This window comes from Sapajus apella, unplaced genomic scaffold, assembly GCF_009761245.1.
Source record: "Sapajus apella isolate SASKATOON/1434 unplaced genomic scaffold, GSC_monkey_1.0 scaffold40, whole genome shotgun sequence".
NCBI classification, from domain to species: domain Eukaryota; kingdom Metazoa; phylum Chordata; class Mammalia; order Primates; family Cebidae; genus Sapajus; species Sapajus apella.
The window spans coordinates 143,001-166,893 of NW_022436980.1; the positions used below are offsets into that span (position 1 = coordinate 143,001).

General features: G+C 36.0%; 1 protein-coding gene across 9 annotated transcripts in view; it reads right to left on the reverse strand.

Moving 5' to 3' along the window:
- STXBP5L (syntaxin binding protein 5 like) overlaps positions 1-23,893 on the reverse strand; it is a 421,768-nt gene that overhangs the window by 13,020 nt on the left and 384,855 nt on the right. For all 9 annotated transcript variants that reach the window (XM_032298936.1, XM_032298937.1, XM_032298935.1 and 6 more), the window contains one exon: positions 4,121-4,481. In XM_032298936.1, the coding sequence (XP_032154827.1) occupies positions 4,121-4,481 (361 nt within the window). The remainder of the gene's footprint in view (positions 1-4,120; positions 4,482-23,893) is intronic.

A 23,893-nucleotide genomic window follows, 5' to 3' on the forward strand; every position in this document is an offset into this window, starting at 1 on the left:
GAGATAATTAACCATAACTTAGGGCAACTGCACTGGAGGCATGACTAATAAGTAAATATAGCCAAGACCGTTAAGGTAATGGGACTAAGTTATAAATAATAGATGAGAATTTGCACATCCAAATGAATGCCACACATCTGAAGTGTCTTACCCCATACCTATAAGCTTATCCTAATGTAGCTGATAATTTTGCTAAAATATTCATCAGAATGTCCTTTTGGATACTATTGTTCGAGCCAGTTTTACAAACCACTGAAGAAAACCAGTCTCATTGCTTTTTATTCAGACCTTTAATGCCAAAAGGGAAAAGGTAAACTTATAATTAAGTAAATTTTGAAACCATTATACTAAGTGTGCACAATGATTTTAAATTGTCCCAGATCATAAAACCAGCACCTTGAAAAAATACTGATTTCCTTTATCAAAGTGGTTTGTAACTATACTTTGAGCTGTGGAAATTTGCTATGTAAAATGGGATCTGAAATCTGTGTTATTGGAATAAGAACTGTACTGTCCAATATGGTAGCCAATAACCAAACTGGCTATTGAGCAGTTGATATATGGCTGGTCTGAATTGAAAGGCATTGTAAATGTAAATTACACATTAGATTCCAAAAGCTTCATTGATGAAAGAATTACCTAATATCTTAAAAGGATATTAAAAGATGATCTGTTATAGCACTTCTGGTAACTAAGCTTCTTAAGACATGAGTCCAAAACAATCCCACTTAAACATATTTCCATGATAGATTCATTCATACTGAGGAAGAGGTTCCAACTGACTTTTCTGATGGGCTACATTGTCTATATTGCATAATAAAAAGTAAGCCAAGAAAAGAAAATTATAGAGGTGTAGTCACTTCAGATAGGAAAAGAGAGCAAGTCAGTTGCTAACTGCTAGAAAACAATTGCTCTTAAAACAGAGGAAAAAAGACTTTCTTCTATGCAGGACCCTTTAATAAAGAAATAGCATCAGGTAACTAAAGGTAAATCTCACAAAAAGTGGCTCCTAAAGCCAAGTTTGAGAATTCATACAAAGATAAACCTCTTCTATTTCTCTCTCTACTCTCAAACTTGTTTTTCTAGGTCTGGGTACTTAGGATCTAAGTAATAATTAACTAGCTACCTGATATCTATCAGAAAACTAGGACTTGAGAAAACCTGGCTTATGAGAGTTACCTTCTGATAGGGTCTGGAAAGATCCTGGGAATATACTCAGTATGGGAAAATGAATGAGGCCAGGTGCATGCTAATTTGTAGGATTCATTTCTTTAAACCACATAGCAGAGCACACACCATTGTTTCCTAGCTACACTTTATGTATATGTATTATTAAAATAATATCAAAATTATTTCCTTTTTGGATATTTTTGAGGATCCTTAGGAACACATGAAGAATTTCTACTATGACATAATATCAAAGTAGCCATTATCATGTCAAGCGGCTTTTATAAAGGACAGAGGAAGACAGATACCATTTATCAATGACTCAATCTATGTGTGTGTGAGATGATACACATATTTACACACACACACACAAATATACTTTTTTTTTCCAAATCTGAGCCATGTCTGGGAGTTAAATCATTTTCAAACAAGATTGAAATGACCTTATCAATCTTAAATTTCCAAAAACAGTTTGAGAAAGGGGAAACTAGATAGGAAAGAATCAGAAATATATGAGAAAATGAACAGACCATAAAATGATTATTTTTATTCAAAACTTCCTCCTTCACTATTTTCCCTTGGCTTACAAACTTGCACATATTTTCCCTATTAAGAAAAATAAAACGCTCTCAAGACCTAGTTTCACTCTTAAATGACTTTCCTGTCTCATCTCTCTTTTGACCACAAAACTTTCTGAAAGAATAATAAATACCAAGGCAAAAGGCCCATAAATATTTATGATAGTAAATATTTTAGGCTCTCTAGGCCATAGAGTCTCTGTTGCAACTACTCAACTCTGCCCTGTAGTGCAAAAGCAGCCAAAGTCAATATACAGAAATACGAGTGTGGCTATGTTCCCCAAAAAACTTTATGGGCATTGACATTTAAAATTAGTATGATTTTCACATATCATGAAATATTCTTCTTCTCTACGATTTTTTCAACCTTTAAATATGTAAAAATCATTCTTAATGCTTGCAGGCTGTACAAAATCAGATAGGGGAATGGAGGTAGTTTGTGGGTATTAATTGGCCAAACCCTGATCTACACCACTGCCTCTATTCTTGTCTCCTTGAAAATTAGCTTTTGTTTCCACCATGCTGCTAAGACCTTTTATTAATATCCCACCAGTTGTGAGATCTACTGTTTTTTCTTTTACCCAAATTCTTTGATCTCTCTGCTATATTTTACTGCCTCTTTTAATATTCTTCTCTTTTTATTTAATGAAGTTATATAATTCTGGTCCTTTCCTATCTTTCTAATGACTTCTTAATCTCCTTTGCTGCATTGTCTTCTTTCTTTCACTACATAAATGTAGAATACCCCCAGGTTTCTATCCTTAGCCCAGTCTATATCTCATTTCTTTTTATGCTATCTTTTTTGATTATCTCATTTGCTGACATAACTTTGACTGATGCATTTACGTAGATGACTTCCAAAGCTGGATCTTCCACATATATTTTTCTAAGAGTGCAAATCTTAAATTTATTGCTAAATCTCTGCTGGATGGCTTATAACACCTCAAATTTCAAATAGTTATTCTGAATTTATTCTTAAATTTCTCATTATCAGCTTTAAAAAATCATTCTGACTTTTCCACATGTTAATAACATAACTGTTATCTAAGTTCAAAAAAATTTCTAACATTTAAACTCTCTTTTAACCTCAGGATTTAACAATCTCCATTATTGTTCACAACCAATTAGCTTTGCACTCAATAAGTTTCCCTTACACCTGTTCCCTCCTTGCCTTCAGTATAGACACCATTTCAGTTCAAAAGCCTATCTCAAGCTTGCCCTCCATGTGTGTATCCTAACACATAGTTAGAGAAGGTTAATTACCTTCTTAAAAGCTCATTGCCTATTAATTGATTAATGTCAAACTCAGCCTGACATTCAAGGTCCTCAACAATTTGCTTTAATCTACCTCTCCAGGTTACTTGCCTCTCCACAACTCTTCTTTTATAATACATGTTCAACTATGCTATGACTTTGAACTCTGGGAACTTTAGTTGTAACTAATCCCATATTTCCTCTGTTGGAATTTACATTTTCTTTTTGTTCTAGTGTCTGTGTATCTGTCTTATCTCCCCAGTTAGACAATGAGTTTCTTAAGGGTTAGGACCATGTTTTACTAATTTTTATATCCTTCGCAGACCTAGTACAATGCTTGTCTCAATAATTTTTGGAAATAAGTGAGATGTTAAAGAGAATGGCAGTGACTTCTATATGGTATATGTTTATGAGCTATTTGCAGAATTCATAAAATCATTAGGCAATTATTTTTGTGTCTCATAAGTTTTATTTAATTTCACTAATAGTAGAATGAAATCTCTTGGGTGATACCTTATTTTAAAAGTGTCTGATAACTTTCAGTATATTGTTCAATACTGGTCTCACTTTTCCTAGACTTGTAACCTCAGGCAAATTGTGTAACTTTAATTTATTAACACATGTAAAATGGAGGATGAAAATGATACTTTATTTTCCTATGCCCTAGAGAAGTTCTAAGATCAAATGAAATTCTGTATGTAAAACTCTTGGGCGAAATATGAAATTGGGAAAAGTAAGAGTTAACTTCTTTTCCATTTAGCTTATTCATCTTTTATTTCCAGTACTTAGCATAGCATCTGGGAGATAACATATGCTCAATAAATATTTGTTAAATGATTGAAAAATCATTCTTTTCTTTTATCTCTTTATAGCAATTAAAAATATATTTCACTCACAATGCCAAGCATTTTTAGCAAAAAAGAAAAACCAAAAACCAAAACAAAACACAAACACCCCAAACTCTCATCAAATTGTTGAACAATAAAACATTCAGAAACATAATGAAACAATAATCTCAGGTTGCTTCTTAATAACAACTTGGACATAACACATATACTTTTTAGAATTGTACCTTTTTGGTATTGTTGTGATTACCAGATAATTTATAAGAAGGCAAGTACCTCATTATCATGATATGTCCATTAGCACAAAAGCAGGCCAAGCAGGCACTGTTACACATGACCACCACATTTGCTTGCAGTATAAAAGATGTCTCCGTGATGTTATGAACATAAAGGCAAGTCTGAGAGGGCAGTGAGAAGACTTTGGCTTGTTTTTCTGAGCAGATTATTGTATATTGATGATCTCCTATTTCTTGGGATGCAGATGATGAGTTCATTACCACTTTCCTTCTCCAAGATTTTTCATTTTCATCTATGTTGTTTGGATCCCTCCAAACTTCATATGGAGGTTGCATTAATCCGCCAGTTCGGTCCATACAGGAGAATGTTAGCACAGCTCCTTTCAATGAGAGGAATGTACCTATAAAAACAATTGCACATCACTGACGTGTCAATTTGTTCTAAAGCATCTATGGGCAATTAAAGTTTTACATTGTGACATTTTATACCTATGGAGTCATAATATTGCACTAATGCATATGAATTTGATTTGTGAGTTCATCTAGTATAACAAGTTGGAATCATAGAATGTTAGGTCTAAAAGGAGCTTAAGATATCAACTGGTCAAACCTTCTCATTATATTAAAAAAAAAAGAAAAGAAAAAACAGACCCAGAAAGATTATGAAAGTTTAGCAAGTAAGGTCAGAGCCTAGATTAGAATTCAGATTTTTCTGATTCCTACCCTAGGATTCTTGGGTTTCCCTTTAAATCCTTTTATAAAAAAGAAAATTTTAAACATGTACAGATTTTATTTATTGAAATAACTTCAACTGAAGAATAATCACACCATCTTATTCCATTTTCTTTTTTCATAGGCTAATTTGCTAGAAAATGCTTGATTTTTCTTCAAAATTGAATGCTTATAAAATTTCAATATATAGAATTCATCATGGCAATTTTAATCATATAAAAAAGACAAAATAACTACCTTCAACTCTTAGGCAGGCTTTTGCATCTTTACACAGAAAGGAGTTTTACTCACCTGGATTCTCCAGGGTTGACAATATATGCCAGATTTATGTCTACAGGTGATTTTCCCCAGTCTTGGAGGACAATATACTATAAAGCTTAGGAGGTAGTTTGGGCTCTACTGAACTTTGGATATTTCCAGAGTTTTCCCTAAGCAGTATCCTATTAGCCCTTTCTTTCCTTTGTCCTAACGTTATGCAGACAGTATGTTAGCTTAGACTGATATGCCTCAAGGGTGTACGTGCAACAGAGAATTGAAAAGGAAAGGGCAACAGACAAAAATATATTCATTTAGAAAGTACATATAAAGACCTTAAAATTTATCAAATTGAAAAGAGTATATTGGGATGATCTAATATCTTAGTTGTGTTTTTAAATCTACTTTAAAACTAAGAAGCCTATAAAGGTATATAAGGGTAACTGAAGAGGTTAGGGGATTAGAAGTTTAGGTACTGCATTTTAAGGATCAAGGGATAAGAACATCTCTCCCAATCTCCCATGAAGAAAAAATGCCAAAAGCTATGAAGAATTATTTAATCAAAATTAACCTAGGATTGATCCTGCTATTCAGAAAAACCAAATTTTCTTAACTACCTGCCATAGAAAGACTTTTCTGCATCCTTGATTTAGAGATGGCTGACAGTGGGTTAAAAAGACAAGAAATCCACATTTTGGAAGCCATTTTACTTATATTCATTCCATACAAGCTGTCAGCATCGAAATGAATTTCTCAATAAGCTGCCCTTGCCAAAACAGCTGCTTTGTTTCCTAATTTGTGGTCATAAATGCTTTGGATATATTCTGTTCATTAGATTTATACAGGGTTTAAGGTTTCCAAACAATGTATTATTAATCTTTTAGAATTCTTTCTTCAATCTTTACTAACTGGAAAAAAAAACCTCAAGTAAATCTAAATTATAAGCAGCTACTACTACTTCAGAAGGTACAAAGTAAGCTTAAACATAAGGGCTTCAATAAGAAAATCTTATTCGGTCTACCATAAGTAATTCATTACACAATTAATTAATTAGGACTTTCCTCTTAAAGATCTCACTGGCTAGGAGTGAACTTTACTCTAGCTTTCCCAAATAACCAGCCTTGCCCACTACGACTTTATTCAATGAACACATATAGTATCAAAGACATATTTGTGCTCTAGGCCCTATTTTAGTTATAGGCAATACGGTAGTGAATAAAAAAGACAAAAGTCCCTGCCTTCATAAAACTTACTTTCTATGGTAGAGATAGATAATATGTCTGATAAATAAGTAATCATATGGGATATTAGATAGTAATAAGTACTAAGGAAAAAATTAAAGGAGAAGATAGAAATTACTGGGGAAAGGTGGTTAAATTTTAAATAGTGTTATAGACTGAATGTTTGCATCCCCTGCCAACTTGTTGTAAAAAAATTCTTATGTTAAAGCCCTAACCCCCACTATGGATCTATTTGAAGATGGAGCCTTTAAGGAAATAGTTAAGGTTAAATGAGATCATAAAGGTATGGTTCTAATCTGACAGAATTAGTGTTATTTTAAAAAGAGATAACAGGGTGCATGCTTTCTGTTTCTCTCCACCTCCTAATGTGTACACAAAGAAAAGGCCACGTGAGCACACAGCAAGAAGGCAGCCATCTGCAAACCAAAGGAAGAGCCCTCAGTAGACATCTACCCTGCTGGCGCCTTGAACTTGGAGTTTCTGTCTCCAGAACTGTGAGAAAATAAATTTCTGTTGATTAAGCCACTGAATCTGTGGTATTTCATTACAGCAACCTGAGCAAACTAATAAAGAAGGGAAGGCTTCTTTTCATCATCCTGTGGGAATTATAGTTCAGGAAACCAGCACAAAATATTGATATTCTATGATTGTTTTGAGTAATAAATTATCCTTTGTCTCTGATCCAGGAGTTTCATGTCTTCTAATAGCACCCACGAAACTGGAAAACTAACTTTATTAGCTTACAAGTAGAATAAAATCTCAGATTCTTTAAGATCTTGACTTTCTAGAATACCAAGAAGATTCATAGGAGATAAGATCAGAGAGATAAAGTAGAGCTAGATCATGTAGGTTTTTTTAGGATATGGTAAAGACCTAGACTTTTACTTAGCATGAGATATAAGGATTTTGAGAATGGAAGTGATATAATCTACCTTTCATTTAACAGCATCATCCGACCTCCTGAGTATATCCTAAAGGGAACCAAGGCTGGAAGCAAGGAGAGCAGTGAAGAGGTTAGTAAAATAGTCTAGGTGAAAAATGGATAGAGGCTTGCTTGAACTGTGTGGTAATAGTAGAGATGGTGAGCAATGTCAGAATCTGAGTGTATTGTAAAGGTTGTGCCAGCAGGATTTGTTAACAAATTGAATTTAGGGTGTGAAAGAAATATAGGGGTCAAGAATGATTCCAATGTTTTTGACCTGAGAAACTGGAAGAATGGAATAGATGTAGGAAAATGTGGGAGCAATGAGAGGAATATCAGGAGCTCAGTTTTGAACATGTTAAGTTTGAGATACTAAACATCCAAATGGATGTCAAACAGCTGGGTATATATTAGAAATCTGGGGATAGGTCCAGACTATAAATATAAATGTATGATCCATCAGATTACAAATGACATTTAAAGGCATGGGGCTGGTTGAATTCGTCTAGTGCTTAAATATAAAGAGAAAAAGTTAAGAGAATCAGTCTTGGGGCATTCTGGTTTAAGTTCACTGAAATGGAGGAGGAACAAGCAAAGGAGATTGAGAAGGAATAGCTAGAAGGTAGGAAGAAAATCAGGAGAAAATAGCATTCTAGAATTTGAAGTGTTTTTAGGTAGGAATGGTAGCCTTTATAATATGTTGCCAGAAAAATAACCAATAATTCCTATCTCCTTTTCTGCTCTAATTTTTCCCTTAATACTTATTACTAACTAATATCCCATATAATTACTTATTTATAACATATTGTATCTATCTTTACCATAGAAGGTAAGTTTACTTTTGTCTGTTTAATTCATTACTATATTGCTTATGACTAAAACAGAGCCTAGATCCATTGTTTCTTTTTTAATAGAAGAGATGACAATATATTTACATAATGATTCAGCAGAAAAACATAAAGGAAACAAAGGAAAAATTGCTAGATTGACATTCTTGAGTAGGTGAAAGCTGGTAGAGTCTAGTGTATAAGTGGAACCTAGTGTATAAGTAGAGTCTAGTGAATAACTACCATCCGGTTCAAGCAAGCCTCCATCCATTTTCATCCAGATTATTATATTAACATCTACACTGCTCTCCCTGCTTGCATCTTTGAGTCCCTTTAGCATACACCCAGGAGACAGAATGATTCTGTTAAGTGAATCACCTAGTTAGAAACTTAGTTTAGTAATTGTAATAGGAGAGAATATGCAGGCCATGGAGATACAAGCAGATAGGTTGATAGATGTCATGATAGCTATTGAAGTTTTTATCTGATTGTTTCAATTTTCTCAATGAAAGAGGACACATGGTGATTGCTGAAACTGAAAACAGGAAAGTAAGTTTTGGAGGTTTGAAGAGACTAGAGAAACTATGTAACTGTTAGCCAGGCATGATGGCATGCCTGTAGTCCCAGCTACTCAGGAGGCTGAGATGGGAGGATTGCTTGAACCTAGTAGTTCAAGGCTACAGTGAACTATGATTGTGCCACTGCACTCCAGCCTTGGTGACAGCATGAGGCCTCATCTCTACCAAAACAAAACAAAACACACACAAACAAAAAACCAAAAGGATACACAAGAAAATATGCAATTGTTGTCCAGGAGTAACAGGGGCAAGGACTAGGAAAATATAATGTGATTACCTAGCAGTATAAGAGCCCATTTGAAGTTAGTGATGATTTATGGTAAAATGAGACAATTTAGTGTGGTTATATAATTTTCTCTAGCCATAAACAGCTACATGAGCATAGAAATAGGATAGGTATAGCTGAATTTAACCAGGTTTGAGATTAAGCTGAATAAGCATGACAAAGCAAAGAAAGCAAAAAAGAGGCAAGAGAGATGAAAATGCATGAAATAAAAACATTACAGAGCTTGGCTGTGAAATTTAAGTTAGAAAGCGGGAACATGAACAGGGTGAATGACAATGGAAATGGTAGAATCACTGGATTAAGGTTCCAGTGAGGCTGTAGAATTATATTAAAGTTGGAGCCCTAAGGAGTATAAGCTGAGATATTTACTTTCCTTTTCCCTCATATACATGTTTAAACTTTAACTGTCTCTCAACTTCCACAGAACTTCTCAATTCCTATCTAGAATGTAAGCTTTCTGAGGACAGAACTTTGTATGACTTTGTCATTGCTTTATCTTCAGTGCTTATTATGATATCTGGACATGTCATATACTCAACAAATACTTGTTAACTTCCTGACTGCTCCAGGTCACACTTAGTTATGGATTTTTAAACTCCTATTTATATTATATACTCAGGATCAGCTACACAATTTGTGGGCCCAGTGCAAAATGAAACCATACTAGGCCCACAAATTACGGGGGCCTTTTTGTTTAAAAATTGGGAGAAGAGGTACCATTGAAGGTGGTAAATTATAAAGCTTTTTCTTTCTTCTGTGGTCTATCTCTTAAGTGTTTTTATATTTGCTATTTGATATTCCATGTAAAGAAAAGTTAAAATTTAAAATTATTAACATGATTTTTTATTATTCATCTTTAAAATATTTTATATGAGAACCTTTAACCTCTATTTGGAACTGTAGCAAAAACACAATAGCTAGTCCACAGAGACATGAAATGATTATCCACATGGAGTTGGCTATAAGAGACAAACCAGTCAGTCTCAGGAAGGTTGGAAAGAGGAAGACAGGGTCCTCTAAGTCCAGACTAGACCTGAGGGAGCATATTCTTAGGCATGGGGATACCTCTTTGAGCTTGAGAATACTTGTAGAATGACTGCAGACTTTCACAGGCATCTGGGGGTCTCACCACATGACTTGAATTACTTAAGCACTCTTGAGTCTGATGGCTGCCAAGTTTCTCCTCCTTACAGCAATAAGACCCCATCCTGCCACCTCAAACCATAGAATACGGGTGACTCCCAGAAAGTCTTTAAAATGGTTTGCTAGGAAGTGCTAGGTACCTGGAACAAGACTGGTTAAGAAGCTCAATCTAAGACATGGCCTCTGGTTGGCTGACCATATGCCAGAGTCACCAAGTGATATCAACTCAGTATAAGTATGGTTGCCTCCATGCCCCAAAATGTCACTATGTGCCTGACACTGACCACCTTTGTGTATACTCAAGGCTTTAACAGGAGTGGAAAGTGAAGGTGCAATGTCTCTTTCCCCACACACTAGTCATCACCTGCATGAGTGGTAGGTGGGAGGTATGCTGCACATAAGCAGAGGCTTCAAGCCTCGGGTGCATGCTCCATTGTCTCATTGCAAAGCATACATCAAAAGATAAAATTCTTAAGAATTTTAAGACTTTAAGAGCAGAGGGCATCAGTAGACAAAATGGGCAAGTAAGGTTTCATCTGTAGAATCAGCACATCTGGGAACTTATTAAAAATGCAAATTCTCAGACCCTACCTCTGACCTACTGAATCAGAAACTTTGGGGGTGGGGCCTAGTCATCTGTGTTGTAATGAATCCTTCAAGTTATTTTGATACAGGCAAAAGTGATAGATAATAGAATAGATAAATAATCTCTAGGTGTGTTTCCAATTCTAAATTTCAATGATTCAATGCACTTCAAATTTTCATATAATTAATAAGAATTTGTTGCTGGGACAACCAAAATAATTAAAGTGAAAATATTCCTTAAAAAATAGAAATGGGCATTTCGTAGTTAGGAGGTTTCTGATTACTGATTCAATTTCCCAAGTAGTTGTGGTTCTGTTCAGACGATCTATCTCTTCATGACTCAGTCTTCATAAGTTGTATGTTTCTAGGAATGTATAAATTTCTTCTAGGGTATCTAGTTTGTTGGCATATAATTGTTTAAAATAGTATCTTATGATCCTTTTTATTTCTGTAGCATAAGCAGTAATATCTCTATGTACATTTCTGATTTTATTTTAGTCTTCTCTCTTTTTTCTTAGTCTAGCTAAGCGTTTATCAATTTTATTTTTTTCAAAAAATTAACACTTAATTTTGTTAAAAAATGGGCTGACTTGAATAGACATTTCTCTGAAGAAGATATGCAAATGGCCAAGAAGTATATGCAATGATGCTCACTGTCACTAATCATTAGGGTAATACAAATCAAAACCAAGACCTCACATCTGTTAAGATACCTATTATCAACAAACAACCACAAAAACGAGTGTCGGAAGGATGTGGAGAAACCGTAACCCTTGTACGCTGTTGCTGGGAATGCAAAATAGTGAAACTGCTATGGAAAAAACTATGGAAGTTCTTCAAAAATTGAAAAATAGGACTACCATATGATCCAGCAACCCACCTCTGGGTATGTGTCCCAGGATCAGGATTTTGAAGAAATACATACTCCTATGTTTATTGCAACATTATTCACATTAGCAAAGATGTAGGAATAACCTAAATGTCTACCAACAAATGGATGGGTAAAAAAAAAAATGGTATTTACATACAATGGATTATTCAGTCTTAAAATAAAAGAAAATTATGCAATATAAAACAACATAGATGGACCCTGAGGACATTAAGTGAACCAAGCCAGTCACAGAAAGACAAACACTGTATGATTTCACTTATATAAGGCATCTAAAATAGTCAAATTCCTAGAATCAAAGAATAAGATTACCAGGGGCTGCCAGGAGGACATGAGGAGTTGCTAATAACATAGTGGAAAATTTCAGTTATGAAAGATGAATGAGTTCTAGAGATTTGCTATACAACATTGTACCTGTCACTAATAATACTGTATTGTACACGTAGAAGTCTGTTACAGGGGTAGATCTCATGTTAAGTGCTCACATCAGAATAAAATTTTAGAAAAAGAAGTGAAATGGAACTAACACTTGTTGAGAATGCTTTATGTGCTAATGTTTTACTTAAATTATCTCATGAAGTCCTCACAACAAAAAACTTAGGTGAAGCTGTCTTGGATTTTTTATGATGCTGCAGCCCACAGAAGTTAAATAACTGTTCCAAGTCATCAAAGCAGAAATTGGCAGAGCTGTAATCTAAACCCATGGCTTTCTGAAACTAAGAATTATGTTTTTTTTTTTTTGTTTCATTTTATTTGCCTTGGCCTCCCAAGAGATAAGAACAAACTGCAAAGTAAATAATTCTGAAACTTTTTTCTTTTTCTTTTTCCTGACTATATGCATGGAAAAAAATGTAAAAATATTTTATGAATGACTAAAGTTTTAGCAGGAACAATTTAAGGTATGTATTATACTCATCTGTAAGACTATGCTTTTGAAAAACTCAGCCTTAATTAAAAGTCATAATCTTTAATTTCCTATTTGTTTGAAAAAATTTTCATCATTTTTTATTTATGTTTCCACAGTCCAAGATTATTTATTCTGTTTCAGCCTTTTCTTATGTGAAATAGAAGAGTTTTGTTTTGTTTTGGGTTTGGTTTAGCCTGAGAAAAAGATGCAAAATTGCTAATACCTCAAGACCACATGCCCAAGTAAGGATGTGTGTAACTGACAATCTTTCAGTGTTTGCCAGTCATACATTTAAGAGGTAACTTACTATTTCTGCTATATTTAAAGAAAATATAGCACATTTACACCATGGAATACTATGTAGCCATGAAAAAGGATGAGCTCATGTCGTTTGTAGGGAAATGGATGAAGCTGGAAATCACCATTAGCAAACTAACACAGGAACATAAAATCAAACACTGCATGTTCTCACTCATAAGTCGGAGTTGAACAATGAGAACACATGGACACGGGAAGGGAAACATCATACACTGGGGCCTGTCAGTGGGTGGGGGCCTTGGGGAGGAATAGCGTTATGAGAAATATCTAGTGTAGATGACAGGCTGATGGGTGCAGCAGACAACCATGGCTCATGTAAACTTATGTAACAAATCTGCACGTTCTACACTTGTATCCCAGAACTTAAAGTATAATAAAAAAAAAAAAAAAAAAAAAAAGGAAATAAATATCTAGTGCACCAACTTTTCAAAAGAATGATAATTGGTTTTTTTTTCATCTGTCTGTATAAGAAGGGGCTCTATTCTGGCAAAAGTCTGAGTTCATGCCAAAAACAAATGACAAACGAGTAAGTGAAGTTTTGTTTTTGATAGTACCTGGAGGGAATATCATTTTTCTTCAGTGAATTTTAAAGATCCAAAAATACTTAAAAACCCTCAACAAACTAGACATAGAAAGAATATGCTTCAAAATAATAAAACCCATAGTCAATATCATACTAAACAGGGAAATGTTGAAAGCACTCTTCCTAAAAATTGGAACAAGATAAGGATGTATACTTTCACCACTCCTATGCAATGTATTACTGGAAGTCTTAACCAGAGCAATCAGACAAGAGGAAAAAAAACAAAAGACATTCAAATTGGAAAAAAAAAAGGAAGTAAAATTATAGCTGTTCACTGATTAGATGATCTTATAACTAGAAAACCCTAAAGACTCTTTCAAAAGACTCCTAGATTTGATAAATGACCTCAGTAAAGTTTCAGTATATAAAAGTCAGTGCATAAAAATCAGTAACACTTCTGTACACTAATAATTATCAAGCTGAGAACCAAAAGAAGAACTCAATCCCATTTATAATAACTATTAAAAGATACCTAGGAATACATTAATCAAGGACATAAAAGATCTCTACATGAAAAATTAAAAAACACTACTGAAAGAAATTATAGATGACACAAACAAATGAACAAACATCCCATACCCATAGATTAGGAGAATTAATATCATTAAAATGACCATACTTCCCAAAGCAATCTACAGATTCAACAGAATTCCTATCAATTTACCAACAGTATTCTTTACAGAATTAGAAAAATAATACTAAAATTCACATAGAACCAAAACAGAGCCTGAATAGCCAAAGAAATACTAAGCAAAAAGAATGAAGCTGGAGGTATCACATTACCTCATTTCAAATTATACTACAAGGCTATAATAACTGAAACAGCAGGATAGTGGTATAAACATAGATAGATAAATGGAAGAGAATAGAAACCCCAGAAATAAAGCCATATACCTATAACTAAATGATCTTTAACAAAGTCAACAAAAGCATCCACTAAGTAAAGAACATTGTATTTAATAAATTGTTCTGCAAAAATTGTGTAGCCATATGCAGAAGAATAAAACTGAACCCATATCTCTCAACGTATACAAAAAGTAACTCAAGGTGAGTTAGAGACTTAAATACACGACCTGAAACTATAAAAATGCTAGAAGGAAACCTAGCAAAAACTCTTGTGGACGTTGGCTTAGGTGAAGAATTCATGACTAAGGCCTCAAAAGCAAATGCAGCAAAACTAAAAATAGACAAATAGGACTTAATTAAACTGAAAAGCTTATGCACAGAAAAAGAAATAACAGAGTGAACAAACAACTTGAGGAATGGGAAAAATATTTGCCAACAATGCATCTGACAAAGGATTAATAATACCCAGAATCTACAAGGAACTCAAGCAACTAAAAAAGGAAAACACAAATAACCCCATAAAAAAGTGGGCAACATCAATGATAGACTGGATAAAGAAAATCTGGCACATACACATCAAGGAACACTATGCAACCATGAAAAAAGGATGAGTTCATGTCCTTTGCAGGGACATGGATGAAACTGCAAACCATCATTCTCAGCAAACTAACACAAGAACAGAAAACCAAACACCACATGCTGTCACTCATAAGTGGGAGATGAACAATGAGAACACATGGACACAGGAAGGGGAACATCACACACTGGGACCTGTTAGGGGCTCAGGGGATAGGGGAGGGATAGCATTAGGAGAAATACATAATATAGATGATGGGTTGATGGGTGCAGCAAACCACCATGGCACATGGATACCTACGTAACAACACTGCATGTTTTGTACATGTATCTCAGAACTTAAAGTATAATTTTTTAAAAAGTAAGCAAAATACATGAACAGGCATTTTTCAAAAGAAGACATAAAATGGCCAAGAAACATATGTTCAACATCATTAATCATCAGAGAAATGAAAATTAAAACCACAACAAGATACCATCGTACACCAGTCAGAATGGTTATTATTAAAACTAACAAAAATAGACATTGGCAAGGATGCAGAGAAAAGGGAACACCTATACAGTATTGGTGAGAATGTAAATTAGTACAACCTTTATGGAAAGCAATACGGAGATGTCTCAAAGAACTAAAAATAGGAATTTTGATTAAGTGATCCCACTACTGGGTATTTACAAAAAAGAAAAATCATCATATCAAAGAAGACAAAAGCATGTATATGTTTATTGCAGCATTATTTACAATATCAAAGTCATGGGATCAACCTAAGTGTCCATCAATGGACAACTGGATTAAAAATGTGACATACACACACACACAAATACACACACACACACACACACACACACACACACACACACATATATATATATATATATGCCATGAAATACTAATCAACCATAATAAAATGAAGTCATTGCCCTTTGCAGCAATGTGAATGCAGCTGGAGACTGTTATCCTACATGAAATGACTCAGAAAGTAAAAAACTGCATGTTCTCGCTTATAAGTGGGAGCTAAACAATGGGTACACATGAATAATATGGAATACAATAATAGATACTGATAAGTCCAAAAGTTTAAATATTGAAACCTATAAATGAGGAGTGTATATGTTGATTATTCTGCATGAGGCCTTTATTTTTCTTGTTAAATCAAATATAATGATTATGTTTGATTTAAGTATGTTATTGTATTAGTTATATTGCAGTTTATAAGAGATAAATTGTGTGAATATCAAAAGTATATTTGAAATATACTCATATAGAAGGTCTTAACTAAATAACACTTTAATAAAGTTTTTCATCAAGGTTTAGACTTAGGATTAAAAATGATATCCTTCTAATTTCAGTTAAATAATTTCCAGACAAAGCCTATTAACCAGTTTTGTGTTATATCTGTAAGACAGCACGTTAACCCATTTTCATATTTATATAATTTACTAGTTCTTCATCAGAGAAGTGGACTTTAAAGGAACTGAATGCTGGAAAATAAGTTTGACTTAGGGAGCAAGGCTGGGACAACTCTAGAGTAGACAGGGTAGAGTAGATACTGAATTTCCAAAAATGGAAATGAGGAAAATAATACTGGTATATTACTAATATGAAGGCAGTGAGTAAAAGGGATCAGAAAAAAAGAAATGGAGATTATGGAGGCTATTTATGTATTATGATAGCTATTAATTAAATTTCTGTTAATATTCTATTAACAGAAATGAAAGAGTAGTAAAAATAACTAGTTTGGAAGTTGATATGCTTTGGATGTTTGTCCCCTCCAAATCTAATGTTGAAATGCAATCCGCAAGTTGGAGGTAGGGCCTAATGGGAAGTATTAGATCATGAGGATGGATCCTTCATGAATGGCTTAGCACCAATTCCTTGGTGATTAGTGAGTTCTCTGTTAGTTCAAATAAGATCTGGCTGTTTAAAATTGTGTGGTACCTCCCTACTTTCTCTCTTGCTTTTGCTCTTGCCCTGTAATGTGCCTGTTCCCCCTTTGCCTTCTAGAATGATTGTAAGCTTCCTGAGGCCTCATCAGAAGCTGAGCAAATGTCGGAACCATGCTTCCTGTATAGCCGGAAGAGCTGTGAGCCAGTTAAATCTCTTTTCTTTATAAATTACCCAATCTCAGGTATTCCTGTATAGCAATGAAAAAGCAGCCTAACACTGAAGTGAAGAGAATAAATTTATTCTGGAAAATCTTGATTTTTATCATGAATTTAAATCTTGAGTTTGATTATGAGGTATATATATATATATATATTACAAAGCAGTGCTAGGTACTTTGTATGGCAGAACTGATAATTATAGAATAATTTTTAGTTGGCAGCATAAAGAGTTAAGTAGAAATAAATAAAATTTAAAATGAATTTTAACAAATTTCTCACTGAGTTGCTAGTGGGGGTTAAAATTCCTAGGGGAGGAAATGAGGGGTGGAAGAGAGACAGAGAAAGGACAAAGTTTGCTAGTGGCAGAATTTTCATTTTTTTTCCCTTTATGTTTTGATTTTTACAATTATAAAATTTAAAATTTAAGTCCTAGATCTTGAGAAAACAACACAAAACAAAACAGTGTTTTGCATCACTGTCAGCACTGACAATGGAAAAGGGAAATGCCTCTGAATCCAAACCTTCTTTAATGGTTTCCATAAGCTACGGCAGCAACCATAGTAACATAAACATTACCCATAATAGTTCCCATAAGCTTGGACAGTGACTCATGAGTGTAGGAAAGAAACTAGATATTGTATGGAGGGTGAAGACTGGACAACCATTAGACAGTAGGAGCTCTGAAAGAGGAAGCACAAAATTTTCTGCTTTAAATTTAAACTGGCTTTCTGTCACCTTTATCTTTTGCTACAATTCTATTCTCTTTTCTTTATATTGCCATAAATTATGGCTCTCATGTAGGCTTTCTTTCTTGTAATGGTTAATTATAGAACAAATCTGGAAACCCAGACTCATAGCTTTACATATACCTTTTTTTGAAAAATTAATAGAGTGTGTTTTTAAGAGCAGTTTCGGGCCAGGCGCGGTGGCTCAAGCCTGTAATCCCAGCACTTTGGGAGGCCGAGGCGGGTGGATCACAAGGTCAAGAGATAGAGACACTCCTGGTCAACATGGTGAAACCCCGTCTCTACTAAAAATACAAAAAAAATTAGCTGGGCATGGTGGCGCATGTCTGTATTCCCAGCTACTCAGGAGGCTGAGGCAGGAGAATTGCTTGAACCCAGGAGGCGGAGGTTGCGGTGAGCCGAGATCGCGCCATTGCACTCCGGCCTGGGCAACAAGCGAAACTCCGTCTCAAAAAAAAAAAAAAAAAAAAAAAAAGCAGTTTCAGATTTCAAGAAAATTAAACAGATAGTATAAAGAGTATACCCCTTCTGTTACTTCCTCTATTATTCACATCTTGTATAAATGTGGGATATTTGATTTGATTAACGAACTAATTTATTATTATTTTTTTATTGAGACAGGTTCTCTATCTGTCACCCAGGCTGGAGTGCAGTGGTGAGATTATGGCTCACTGCATCCTCATCATCCTAAGCTCAGGCGCACATCACCATGCCCGGCTAAGTTTTAAAAATTATTTGTAGAGATGGGGTCTCATTATGCTACCCAGACTGGTCTCGAACTCCTGGGCTCAAGTAATCCTCCTACCTTGGCCTCCCAAAGGGCTGGGATTATAGGTGTGAGCCACTGCACCCAGCAATTAAAAAAAATCAAATAAAAATTTTTTTGGTAGTGATGGGGTTTCACTACGTTTCCCAGGCTGGTCTTGGATTCCTAGCCTCAAGCAGTCTTCCTCCCCCAGCCTTCCAAAGTAAGAGATTATAGGCATGAGCCACTGTGCCCAGCCAATGAATTGATGTTGACACATATTATAAATAGTGGTAACTAAAGTCTTAAAAGAATAGTGACATAGAGACTTGGAGAAGTCTTCCCATTAAATCTTACTAAATAGATAAGGAAAAAGTTTTCAAATACTTACAAAATAATGCCAAAAGTTAAATCTATACTTATTTTATATTTTGCCATCATTTTTGATCTAAGTATGTGGGCTAAAAATGACAAAGAACTTTCCTATATTATTGAGAGATCTGCTTTATTAGTCAAGGGATTGTTTATTTCTATGCTTGTGATATAGAAAACCACATTTGTTAGAATATTTCTAATTAGGACATTGTCTTTCACTTAGGGCTTTAAGCTTTTATGACAGTGGAAGTTGATTGTACCTTTAAACTTGTGAGGAATGCCTGGTACGTATTAGATGCCCATATGTATAATCTTTTATTGAATTAAAGAATAAACTGGAGGGAGGATCCAAGATGGCCGTTTAGGAAAAGCTCAGGATTGCAGCTCCCAGTGAAAGTGCAGAGGGTGAGTGGACGCCGCATTTTTATTGCCCACAGACTAGGCAATTCCCAGGCAGAGGAGGTCCACAGGTTGCCAGCGCGGCTGTTTCGGACAGCGCGGCTGTGCCGGCCGGCACCACTGCTTTGCCTGGCGCGGGTGCTTTTTTGGTGCCCTGGAGCAGCGGTTCTCCGTACAAAATACACCGGTCAGGGTGCCCTTTTGGCTGGTGATTAGAGCCACGGGAAGTTGCCCATTCATCTATTCAAAAAGGGGACTGAGCAGGGAACCAGGACAGTAGATTCCAGGAGAAAAAAAAAAAAAGCTCCGCAAACCTCAGTGCCCCTGTTTAAGCCAGCGCAGTGAGTGGCCGCAGGGGAAAACAAACAGACCCCAGCGCCTCTTCAACAGGCGACTGGAACACCAACTTAAAAAAGGCTCTGAGGCAGGGAGCCAGGCGATCAGGCTCGGCTGGTCCCACCCCCACAAAAGAATAGCAATCAGAAACTCTCTGGATTAAGAGTTTCACAGCAAGCGCAGCTGAACCCGGGATGATCCAGCTCTGTGGGGGAGGGGCGTCCACCATTACCGAGGCAGCCCGCCACTATGGAGGTAGTCAGCCAATGCTGAGGCAGCCCGCCATTGCCAAGGCAACCCGCCACTACAGAGAGACTCCGCCTTAAAAGAGGTGGGCCACGCTTGCTGAGGTAGTTCTAACTACACCCATATAAACAGGACTGCAGGGAAGTTCACTCGGCAGCTGGGTGGAGCCCACAGCAGCTCAGCAAAACCTCTACAGGCAGACAGTGACTAGGCTGCCTCCTTGCTGGGCAGGGCAGCTCTGAAGGAAAAAAAAAAGAAGGCAGCAGTATAACGGAAACTCATAAATAAAGCTCTAAATCCCTGGGACAGAGCACCTGGGAACAAAAAGCAGTTTATGAGTTCTGCTGCAGCAGACCTAAACGTACCAGCCCAGCAGCTCTGAATGAACAACGGAGCTCACAGCTCATCATTTGAGCTCCTATAAAGAAGAGACCATCTCCTCAAGCAGCTCCCTGACCCCTGTATAACCAAAGAGCTACCTCATAAAGGAGAGATCAGACCGACACCTGGCGGGTATCCTTCTGGGACAAAGATAGCAGAAGAAGAAAACTGGTAACAACCCTTACTGTTCTGCAGCTGCAAAATGGCAGTATCAAATTCACACATAACAATATTAACCCTAAATGTAAATGGACTAAATGCCCCAATCAAAAGACACAGACTGGCAAATTGGATAAAAAGACAAAACACATCGGTGTGCTGTATCCAGGAAACCCATCTCACGTGCAAGGATACACAAAGGCTCAAAATAAAGGAATGGAGGAAGATTTACCAAGGAAATGAAGAGCAAAAAAAAGCACGTGTTTCAATTCTCATCTCTGATAAATTAGACTTTAAAGTAACAAAGATCAAAAGAGACAAAGAAGGACATTACATAATGGTAAAAGGATCAATGCAACAAGAAGAGCTAATGATCCTAAATATATACACACCCAATACAGGAGCACCCAGATACATAAGGCAAGTTCTTAATGACTTACAAAGAGACTTAGACTCCCACACAATTATAGTGGGAGACTTTAACACACCATTGTCAATATTAGACAGATCAACCAGACAGAAAATTAACAAGGATATCCAGGACTTGAACTCAGACCTGGACCAAGCAAACCTAATAGACATTTACAGAACTCTCCACCCCAAATCCACAGAATATACATGCTTCTCAGCACCACATCACACCTACTCTAAAATTGACCACATAATTGGGAGTAAATCACTCCTCAGCAAATGCAAAAGAATGGAAATCATAACAGTCTCTCAGACCACAGTGCAATCAAGTTAGAACTCAGAATTTAAAAACTAACCCAGAATCGCACAGCTTCATGGAAACTGAACAACTTGCTCTTGAATGTTGACTGGATAAACAGTGAAATGAATGCAGAAATAAAGATGTTCTTCGAAACCAACGAGAATGAAGACACAACATACCAGAATCTCTGGGACACATTTAAAGCAGTCTCTAGAGGAAAATATATAGCAATAAGTGCCCAAATGAGAAGCAAGGAGAGATCAAAAATTGACACCCTATTATCAAAATTAAAAGAGCTAGAGGAGCAAGATAAAAAAAAAAAAAAAACACTCAAAGTCTAGCAGAAGACAAGAAATAGCTAAGATCAGAGCAGAACTGAAGGAGATAGAGACACAAAAAACCCTTCAAAAATTCAATAAATCCAGGAGCTGGGTTTTTGAAAAGATCAACAAAATAGACAGACCACTAGCCAGATTAATAAAAAAGAAAAGAGAGAATAACCAAATTGATGCCATAAAAAATGATAAAGGGGATATCACCACAGATTCCACAGAAATTCAAACCATCATCAGAGATTATTACAAACAACTCTATGCACATAAACTAGTAAACCTGGAAGAAATGGATAAATTCCTGGACACTTGCCTCCTGCCAAGCCTAAACCAGGAAGAAGCCGAAACCCTGAACAGACCCATAACAAGGTCTGAAGTTGAGGCAGCTATTAAGAGCTTACCACCCAAAAAAAGCCCAGGTCCAGACAGGTTCACAGCCGAATTCTACCAGACATACAAAGAGGAGCTGGTACCATTCCTTCTGAAACTATTCCAAACAATACAAAAGGAGGGAATTCTTCCCAAATCATTTTATTAGACCAACATCATCCTGATTCCAAAACCTGGCACAGACTCAACAAGAAAAGAAAACTTCAGGCCAATATCCATGATGAACATAGATGCAAAAATCTTCAATAAAATACTGACAAGCTGATTGCAACAGCACATCAAAAAGCATATCCACCATGATCAAGTAGGCTTCATCCTCGGGATGCAAGGCTGGTTCAACATATGCAAGTCTATAAACGTAATTCACCACATAAACAGAACCAAAGACAAAAACCACATGATTATCTCAATTGATGCAGAGAAGGCCTTTGACAAAATTCAACAGCCCTTTATGCTAAAAACCCTCCATAATCTAGGTATCGATGGAACGTATCTCAAAATAATAAAAGCTATCTATGACAAACCAACAGCCAATATCATCCTGAATGGGCAAAAACTGGAAGTATTCCCCTTGAAATCTGGCAGTAGACAAGGATGCCCTCTCTCACCACTCCTATTCAATATAGTACTAGAAGTTCTAGCCAGAGCAATCAGGCAAGAAAAAGAAATAAAGGGCATTCAAATAGGAAAGGAGGAAGTCTAATTGTCTCTATTTGCAGACGACATGATTGTATATCTAGAAGACCCCATCGTCTCAGCCCCAAATCTCCTGAAACTGATAAGCAACTTCGGCAAAGTCTCAGGATACAAAATCAATGTGCAAAAATCACATGCATTTCTATACACCAATAGAGAGAGCCAAATCAAGAACAAACTGCCATTCACAATTGCCACAAAGAGAATAAAATACCTAGGAATACAACTAACAAGGAACGCAAAGGACCTCTTCAAGAACTACAAGCCACTGCTCAACGAAATAAGAGAGGACACAAACAGGTGGAGAAACATTCCATGTTCATGGTTAGGAAGAATTAATATCGTGAAAATGGCCATACTGCCCAAAGTAATTTACAGATTCAATGCTATCATCATCAAGCTACCGATGACCTTCTTCACAGAACTGGAAAAAACCACCTTAAACTTCATATGGAGCCAAAAGAGAGCCCGCATAGCCAAGTCAATTCTAAGCAAAAAGAACAAAGCAGGAGGCATCACACTACCGGACTTCAAACTATACTACAAGGCTACAGTAATCAAAACAGCATGGTACTGGTATCAAAACAGAGATATAGACCAATGGAACAGAATAGAGGTCTCGGAGACAACACAACATATCTATAACCATCTGATCTTTGACAAACCTGACAAAAACAAGCAATGGGGAAAGGATTCCCTGTTCAATAAATGGTGTTGGGAAAACTGGCTAGCCTTGTGCAGAAAGCAGAAACTGGACCCCTTCCTGACACCTTACACTAAAACTAACTCCAGATTGATTAAAGACTTAAACATAAGACCTAACACCATAAAAACCCTAGAAGAAAATCTAGGCAAAACCATTCAGGACATAGGCGTAGGCAAGGACTTCATGACCAAAACACCAAAAGCATTGACAACAAAAGCCAAAATTGATGAATGGGACCTAATCAAACTCCACAGCTTCTGCACAGCAAAAGAAACAGTCATTAGAGTGAATTGGCAACCAACAGAATGGGAAAAAATTTTTGCTGTTTTCCCATATGACAAAGGGCTGATATCCAGAATTTACAAAGAACTAAAACAGATTTACAAGAAAAAAACTAACAAGCCCATTCAAAAGTGGGCAAAGGATATGAACAGATACTTTACAAAAGAAGACATTCATGAGGCCAACAAACATATGAAAAAATGCTCATCATCACTGGTCATCAGAGAAATGCAAATCAATTACATTGAGATACCATCTCACGCCGGTAAGAATGGCGAACATTAAAAAATCTGGAGACAACAGATGCTGGAGAGGATGTGGAGAAATAGGAACACTTTTACACTGTTGGTGGGAGTGTAAATTAGTTCAACCATTGTGGAAGACAGTTGGCGATTCCTCAAGGACCTAGAAATAGAACTTCCATTTGACCCAGCAATCCCATTACTGGGTATATATCCAAAGGATTATATATCGTTCTACTATAAGGACACGTGCACACGAATGTTCATTGCAGCAC